General features: G+C 39.0%; 1 protein-coding gene across 1 annotated transcript in view; it reads right to left on the bottom strand.

Moving 5' to 3' along the window:
* Positions 1-9,368, bottom strand: part of SSH2 (slingshot protein phosphatase 2) — a 103,524-nt gene extending 94,156 nt beyond the window's left edge. Inside the window, exon 1 of the mRNA XM_010861374.1 lies at positions 9,152-9,368. Coding sequence (XP_010859676.1) covers positions 9,152-9,279 — 128 coding nt within the window. The 5' untranslated portion in view covers positions 9,280-9,368. The remainder of the gene's footprint in view (positions 1-9,151) is intronic.
* Positions 9,369-9,374: the final 6 nt, after the last annotated feature.

Genomic DNA, 9,374 nt, shown 5'->3' with positions numbered 1-9,374 from the left:
CTAATGCCAAATCCCTCAGGTGACTAAAAAAAGGGTCACAGCCCTCTGAAAACAGATTAATGCAGAAAACAAGAGTGGCCAAATTCCCACAACCTGCAAAAAGGAAGTGAGCCCAAATAAGCCCTTTGGTGTGCAGTACTAACAATCTATTTATAAATCATTTACTACATCCTTTCCAAATCACAGGAACACCTAAAAACGCCTTGATGCTTTTAGCATATTTCTTCAAGTTAAACCTAATTACGTTAGTGGAAGCAACATCCTGTATAATTCTAACAATGCAAAGCTAAATCTATCTGAAAGTAGTTAGGATACTAATTATTATTATTAATTTGCTTTCATCTTAGTAATCCAGAAGGGCTTCCCAGGTGCTTCAGTAGTAAAGAATCCACTGACCAATGACACGGTGATTCTTTCGATCCCTGGGTGGGAAAATCTCCTGGAGGAGGAAATGGCCACCCACTCCAGTATTCTTGCATGGATAATCCCATGGACAGAGGAGCCTGGAGGGCTACAGGTCGCAAAGAATCAGACACGACTGAGCTCGCACACACGTAGGAATTCAGAAACATTGTGTGATAGCATCTACACCACTATTCTCTAGCCCCAAGGCAATTTTACATACGGTAATTAAGAAGATTCACATTTACTGGAGAAACCCAAGTAAGGACAGAGCAAGAGGATCTGCAGTTTAGCCCTTCTATTACTCCAAGATCCAACAGCTCTTGGAGCCAGAAAATGACAACATCCTTAATTATCTGGCTTTGGGCAATGGTTTCTCTGTAAATCTACAGAAATTGCCCCATTTCAGGAGTGATTACAAGTGAGCACACAATCTGAAGAACAGTAATTCAGAAAAAAAAATTAATTAAGACTTTATCAAAGAAATCTTGACTTGAGTGCATCACGACCTCACTATTCCTGCTCATCTTCTTTATGCAGTTAGTGGCCAAAGTTGAGGGCTTTCTCCCTCTCTGTTCCAAGCCAATTATTGCTCTACTTACTTCAAAGCAGCCTAAGTGTGGGTAAAGTCACACAAAGTTATTACTACTAATAAAAACACAAATGTACCTTTTACTCTGACAATTGAAAATTAACTTCTTTGTATTTGAAGACTGTAACACTAGGAGATTAATACACTCGATGCAAACTTAATTGATAACACTTTACACAATATTTTACCTTTTAAAGTTATATTACCTACCTATTTAAGGATCAGAAACAATCACGAAAATGGTATTGATTCAAAATAAAGAGACATCTCATGTCTTTAAAAACTATCAACATTATTATTAGTCTCTTTATCCACCAACCAGAGATAAAAAGCTCTTAAATCATAAATGAATGTGTGGCTTCAGTAACTGAATTACCAATTATTATAACTATGTTTTGTCCATTTCTGAGAGGAGAAATCTAGATTTTAAAGTAGCAAAGATGATAAAGACACTTATTAAATAGAACAAGGAAGTTAAAAAATATAAAGACAAAACAATATCATAAAATTGTAACACTTAGTGTAGGACCTCTTGGTTCTAGGCTTTTAAAGTATAGAACTGCTGCTAAAGAACTGCTTTAGAGCTAGAAAAAGATGGGAGACTATACCTAAATCATTCTACACATCATATACCAGCTGGACAAAGATAACACCAAAGATTCAACAAATATCTGAGAAAAAAATCTTAAAAGTATTAGTAAACCAATTCCAGCAGTATGTTAACAAGTAATGCAAACAGCTTTAAAGGACGATTCAACTTTCGCAACTCAGTTATGTCACTGCATTGCCAAGAAAGGGGGAAATATTATCCTTCCAACAGAGGGCCAAAAAACATCTAATCAAATTCAGTATCTGTATCTAATTTTAAAATATTTGAAATTAGGAATAGTAGGAAATGCCCTCAGCTTGATACGTGATCTATGCTGGAACTTATAGCACACAGTACATCTATTCAGAAAACATAAAAAGCATCCCTTTTACAATGGAAAACAAGACCAGGAGCATTGCTACTCTTTAACACACTAAAGCCTAAGCTGAAGCAACAAAGAGTTACACTCAGAGAAAACTCATTTACAGATGATATAATCATTCACTCAGTAAAATCAAGAAAATCAACTAAAATATCTATTAGATATAAGGACCAAGAGTTCAGCTAGGTGGTCTGATATAAAAGCAAATATAAAAAGCAGTTTCACTACACACCTATAAATTAGACTAATTAGAAAAAGTCATGGGAAAGAAGAGCTTATTCACAAGAACAACAAAAACTTTATAAACAACTACCCATGAATATACCTAATAAGAAATGTCTAACTGTTATATAAGGAAAAGTGTAAAATTTAAATGAAGGGCATTTTAAAAACAGTGAATAAACAAACACATATCACATTCCTCATCGGGAAGGCTCATTCTATAAAGCTGTTAATTCTCCCCAAAACTAGTTCAGTACAATTTAAATCAAAATCCCAACAGGGTTTTTAAAAGTAGGATTTGGCAAGTTGTTTCTAAGACTTATCTAGAAAATAAGCAAGGGTAGCTAAGATAGTAAAACACACACACACTGAGGGAGGCCTTGCGATGCAAGGTATCAAAATGTCTACTAAATCTATATTAAGTAACAGTGTGGTAGTGGTGTATGAGAGAAAACTTTTTAATATATAATATGAATAGCATTTCAAATCAGGGAAGTGAGACTGGACTAAATAAATGGTACTGGACTCAACGACTATCCATTTGGAAAAAGGTGAAGTTAAAGCTCTACTTCATACAATAAAAACAGCGTGTCTTGTTTCATTGTGTTTCACTTTACTGCGTTTTGCAGATACCACTTAAAAAAAAAAATGGAAGGTTTGTGGCAACCCTATGTAGAACAAGTCTATTTGTGCCTTTTTTCAACAGCATTTGCTTACTTCATGTCTCTGTGTCAAATTTTGGTATTTCTCGAAATATTTCAAACCCTCCACTACCAAAAACATCAAGACTTGCTGAAGGGTCAGATGATGGTTAGCTTTTTTTTTTTTTCCAATAAAGCATTTTATAATTAAGGTAAGTTCTGCTTTTTGTTACACACTTAGTAGACTATGGTGTAAACATAACTTTTATATGCACTGGGAAACCAAAAAATTTGTGTAACTTGCTTTAGTGTCACATTCACTTTATTGTGGTATCTGGAACTGGATTCACATTATCTCCAAGTCTGTCTGTAAAGATAAATTCCAGTTTTAAAAAGTGAAATAGTTTTACAGTGTAGACACACTGCTGCTGCTGCTGCTAAGTCACTTCAGTCGTGTCCGACTCTGTGTGACCCCCCAGGCTGCCCCGTCCCTGGGACTCTCCAGGCAAGAACACTGGAGTGGGTTGCCATTTCCTTCTCCAATGCAGGAAAGCGAAAAAATAAAGTGAAGTCGCTCAGTTGTGTCCGACTCTCAGCGACCCCATAGACGGCAGCCCACCAGGCCCCTCCGTCCATGGGATTTTCCAGGCAAGAGTGCTGGAGTGGGGTGCCATTGCCTTCTCTGGTAGACACACTAGAAAAATACAAAAGAGTACTTTTATAATCTTGGGAGTGGATGGGAAGAGTTTTTTAAAAAGCCAGATAGAAAAATCATAAAATTATTGACAGATTTTACTACATAAAAGTTAAAAACTTTTATACAAGATACAAAATGAAAAAACAAGCACTAGAGCCAGGAAAATAATTGTTAAGCATATTCAGAATATACAGAATAATACATGAGAAAGGAAAAAAACAAATGCCAATAGAAAAATAACATGCAAATCACAGAAGAAAAATGCACAAGACCAATAAAAATACAAAAGGATCCTAAAGTAAGGGAAATGCAAAGGAGTGTTTAAGAGCAGGGGTCCTGGGTTGAGGCTGCCTGTGTTTGCATCCTGGCTGTATTATCTCAGACAAATGACTTAACATCTCTGTGCCTCTCATCTGTAATTGAGGATAACACCTAAGTCAACGTTGTTAAGAACAGAGAATGAGATAATATGCATGGTGCTCAAAACAATGCCTGGCCCACAGTAAGAGCTCAGTAAAAAATTAACTGCTATCTAGTATCATTATTAATATTACCAGGGTTGGTGAAGACACCTATGTAAGTATATAAGCTGGTAAGAGCTAATTGGCAAAGCAAACTGCAAAGCTTGGCAGCATGTATCAAAATTTTAACACATACATATCATCAGACCCAGAAATTCCACTGCTAGAATTTTATCTAAAGAAATGTTCCCACATAGATACAAAGACATATGCATCAGGACTTCGCAGCAGTGTTAAGAGTTCTAGATGTGGAGACAGGAAATGCTGGTTCTAGTTTCAGTTCTACCAAGAACAAATCATGTAACCCCTGTGCCAATCACTTCATCATTTTGATTTTTCAGTTTATTTACTTTACAAAGTGTGAATGATGACTTACCCAATCTGCCTCACGGGAATACTTTAAGGCAGTGGTTCCCAAAGTGTGGTCCCTGGATCAGCATCACCAGCATCCTCTAGGAACTTGTTAGGAATTGAAATTTTCTAGTCTCACCCCAGACCTACAGAATCAGAAACTCTGGGAGTGTGGGCAGCAACCTGTGTTTTAATAAACCATCCAGGTGATTCTGACACAAGCTTAAGTTCAGAGAAGAGCACGTGTGAAATTACTTGCAGAACTAAAAGAGCATTAGTATTATAAACACAAAAAATAAAACTGCTTCTATCTTTCAATTTTATGAAAGGTACCTTTTAGATAATTATCTCAATATGCTCTCTGTTGCTGAGCTCAAGCTTCTGAAAGCACTCATGTGAAGCTAGGAAGTCAAACTTATATATGCAACCAAGTAAATAAATACAAATATTTTGGGTCAAGGATAAAAAGCTCAAGGTCACCTCAAGAACAAATCAAGCAATGTCTCAAACATTCAAGTTTCCAGACTTCTGATCAGTGGTTTTCATAATGGGAACTCTTTTAATGACAGCCCTTGCCAGCGTTCTATCTACTAGTTCTTGATCCTTTCCTGAACTTTTCAGGACACAAAAACAGTCACCTGTTTGTGGATAAGCTATTTGTTTGGCTTATAACAATAACACCAGAAAAACCTTGGCCCCTTGCTTAGCGAATTCACTTCTCAGAGATTGAATGTTGGCTCTCTAAAAATAACACAGGTTCCAAAAAAAAAAAAATAGGCTCATGTATTTTTCAGATGTTCAAATTTTGTTGTATATGAAACCACGTGTAGACTCTGCAAGGGTATGGAATTTCAGGATCATTTGAGCAGTCTGATCCCACACTCTTGAAGTTTGATCAGATGCTGCTCTGGGTTGCTCACATATATTTTTCTAGTAGGATTAACACTTACAACAGTAACTATTTTTTGTTTCTGGAGTTAATTCAATCACTCCTTAATGTTCTTCACTGAGCACATAAGAAATAACAGTATATTTGGTGAGTTTTACACGAAGGTAAGGAAAGGCCTTAATCTCATAACGATAGAATTCCCAATAAACCCAGTAATACCCACACTATTCTCTAATTTCACCTATATGTATATACATACCACAATTAAAAGTCAAGAAATAAGAAAGAGCATGTGAAATCACCAAACTAGTTATCCCAAAGGCCCTCCTCTAAAGGTCATTAACTTTCTTCATAGGAAAGCCCCTTAGATCTTCTTGAGGTCTTTTTATGCTGACACAATTCTCATAGGATTTGTTACACAGTTTACCTGGTTCTAAACCCAGAGCAAATCCAATGCAGCAATGAGAAAAGGAAGAAAAGCTCTTATGAGTGGGTCGTCAGCAGAGACAAGAGAACCATTGGGCTAAGAGAACTCAGGTGTACTCCCTTCCCCAAACAGACAATTAAAATTTGGTCTTCACTTAAGGACCTTAATTAACTCTTAACCTTTTGGTTGCTCCCATTCATCACTGCTATTTACATATCTGGCACTACAGGGAAATGCTCGCAGTAGCTAAGTTTTTACTAAACCAGGCCTCAGAGACCATACTTCTCTTTAGGAAGGAGATTCTTCACCTTCTATAAGATCACATCACTTTGAGAACCTGATTTTTTAAAATATATGTATCTACCCAATATTTCCATATGATCTCAAGGAGTTCATTAAACTTCTAAAGCCAGTTCATAGCTTTAGTAACCATGGACCCCAAATTTAAAACTTTTGTGTTAGGAACCAAAAATGGGCATGTTTAAGTTAACAAAATTCAGGGTTTTATTTGGAATGGTCTTTAAAGATTTTTAAATGATGATGGACTGGGCAATACCATAAATGTAAATTAAACATGATGGCTAAGGTAATACTAATAAATACACTTTAGAAGAAGTGAACATTAACAAGACTCTCTCAAGAAAAAAAAAGTGGCAAGAGAGAGACAAAAATGAAAGAGAAATAATCTGAGGATTCTTGAGAAGACTGCCTACCTTAGCAGCAAAACTCTAAGTGAAGCAAATGTGTTTTTCACTCCTAAGTTGAAGATGTCAGCAGTTAAAGAGAATTTCTAAGACTATAGGTCTTAAAAGTAACTTTGCAATTGCTAAGACAGAAGACCATTTCTACAGTGGTTTTGAGCACTGGCCTAGGAAACACCTGGATTCTAAGGACAGTTTTGACATTTATTAGCAAATACTTAAAGCCTCAGCTTCGTTATCTGTAAACAGAATAAATTAGTTCAGAGGGTGGGTGTGATGATTAAATGAGATAATAATACACACTAAACTCAGCACAGAGGCAAGTGGTCAATGAATGGCAGCCGTTTAGTTTTTGTTTAACTTCAATTTACCCATTTTTCTGTGCAGGAGTTTATCGTTTGTAAATTGTTACCTACCACACACATCATCTTTTATGATCCTCTGGGGTCAGAACCACAGTGTCTTCATTTTACAGTTTAAGAAAAAAGTCAAATGTACCCCCAAGACACTAATTAGTAGGAAAAGAAACGTGTACACTAGATTCCAAACTCCTAAACAAGATTCAAAACTCCTTTCCCCTGCAAAGCTCAGAAGCTCTGCCTTTTAAATTCTGTTTAATCTTTTAACTGTAGTTAAACATATATAAAATTTGCCGTTCTAACCATTTTTAAGTGTACAGTTCAGTGCCATTAAATATTCACTCTGTTGTGCAGCTCTCTCCACCATCCATCCCCATAACTTTTTCTTCTTCCTCAAATGAAACTCTGTACCCATCAGACACAGACTTCTCATTCTCTTCCTCCAAACCCTGGCAACCAGACTACTTATGCTCAAGTCCTCCATGTAAGTGGAATCATAGTTCTTATATTTTGTCACTGGCCTATTTCACTCAGAATGATGTCTTCAAACTTCATCCACGTTGTAGCATGTGTCAGAATTTCCTTCCTTTTTACAGCTGAAAAATATTCAGTTGTATCCCAGACCACATTATGTTTATCCATGTATCCCTTAATGTACATGTGGGTTGCTTCCATTATCTTTTTTATTTTTAAAGTATTGTTCACACTTATTTTGCCATTGGTTACCCATTTTCAGATTATTCATTCCACCTCCCCCCCCCCCTTTTTTTTTTTTTTTTTTTTTAGGTAAAGTGCAGGTACTTCCCTGGTGGTCCAGTGGTTAAAACACCTGGCTTCCACTGCAGGGGAGGACTGGTTACAACCCTGGTCTGGGAACTATGATCCCATATGCTGCCCTCCTCCCTCTACAAGGTCAAAAAAAAAAAAGTAAACGGTTGATTTAATTCTACAGACTCTGTAACAAAGCAGTAAAACCACTATGTTGGGGGGCGGGGGGGTGTGCTTTTTTCAGTACACCACCAAGAACCAACACAAAATGGAAAAGTTAAAATGCAAATTTGATTTGGTAACAGAGGAAACTGTTAAAATAATAAATTAGATTTAAGATTATCTGACTCAGTGGTAAAGAATCTGCCCGCCAAGCAGGAGATGTGGGTTTGATCCCTGGGTCTGGAAGTTCCCCTGGAGAAGGAAATGGCAACCCACTCCAGTATTCCTGCCTGGGAAAACCCATGGACAGAGGAGCCTGGCGGGCTACAGTTCATGGAGTTGCAAAAGGTCGGAGACGACTTAGCGACTAAACCACCACCACCACCACAGAAATCACTTTACAGGCTATTCTTGGGACCTTTAATATAAGGATAATGCAAAGTTTCTACTGTTGGAGGTGAAACTAAAAAGTTCTTTAGGGTTGACCTGGGTGGGAGACAGAAATGGCTTAAGTGCCAGGAGTCTGGGAAAACCTCAGTAGGTCACTCCCCTTGAAACCACTCCGAGTGAGAGCTAACACACTACAAAGACCAAACTGCTGCCAGCTAAAAGTAACCCTGAACCTCTCAACCAGTTTAATGATGCAACTTGAATAGATGGGAGTTCCTCTATTTTGCCCTTTTTAAAATGTGAGGTGAGATTAACCACAAGCTTGAGCACACAGTTCTCAGAAAGGGCTAAACCACCAAGGAAGGGAGGAACAATTCTAGAGACTCTGAAAACTGTGATGATTTAAAGATGCAACGAGATCTTGCACTTTAGCGATTGAAGGTGTGCCTGCAGGCTTCGGTTGTAAGCGCGTACTACTACTGGCGGAGACAAAAAGAGAGTCAAACTACTACTAAAATCCAGCGTTATGAAATAATTCCAGACTACAACCAGACAGTGTGAAAAATGAACTGCCCTTCTTTGTGTGCACGGCTTGCAACAGAAACCTACGGTCACAAGCAAACTTATTTGAAGCAAGGAAACAAAACAACAAACACAGGAGCCTGAGCGCCAGCGGGACCCGCAGGGGAGTCCTAGCGTTTCCGGCCGGCGGCTGAGAGGCTACTGACCGCTTTAGCCCGTCTCCAAAATGCCAAACGGCTGTCACTCCGTCATCACAATTTCCCTGAGGCGACCTCACTTTCAGATCCTCTCAAAGTTTACCAGAAATTCTCCCAAAGGATTCTTCTGTCCGCCTTCCCACCCTCAGGACACTTTCCGCCTCCAAGAATTACTCTACATCTCTACCCTACTATGCAGCCCCTGGGGGCCCCGGGAGTTGCAAGCGAGCAGGGTGCGATTTCACCCTTGCTTGCTCCCAGTTGCTGGGAAAACCGGCTGCTGAAAAGCAAACTTTCCGAGCGACCGTTCGCAGAGGGCGGAGGGCGCGCGGCACTCACAGCTGGTTGATGGCGTTCTGCGAGATGACCGCGTTGGCGGAGAAGTAGGGGATCATGTCGGGGCCACCGAGGCTGCAGGTGCAGGCGAGGGGCGCCTTCTTCTCGCGGGCCAACGTGCTCAGGGTCATGGGGCCGGCTCAGGGCGCCCGGCTCCCCATCTTGGCCCCCGCCCGGCTGGGGCACGAGGCGCTCGCGTTGGGCTCCACGGGACTGGAAGCGCAGG

This window comes from Bison bison, unplaced genomic scaffold (assembly GCF_000754665.1).
Source record: "Bison bison bison isolate TAMUID 2011002044 unplaced genomic scaffold, Bison_UMD1.0 scf7180017864472, whole genome shotgun sequence".
Taxonomy (NCBI): domain Eukaryota; kingdom Metazoa; phylum Chordata; class Mammalia; order Artiodactyla; family Bovidae; genus Bison; species Bison bison.
The sequence above is the reverse complement of the archived record's forward strand: the minus strand, read 5'-3'. Positions and strand labels throughout refer to the sequence as shown.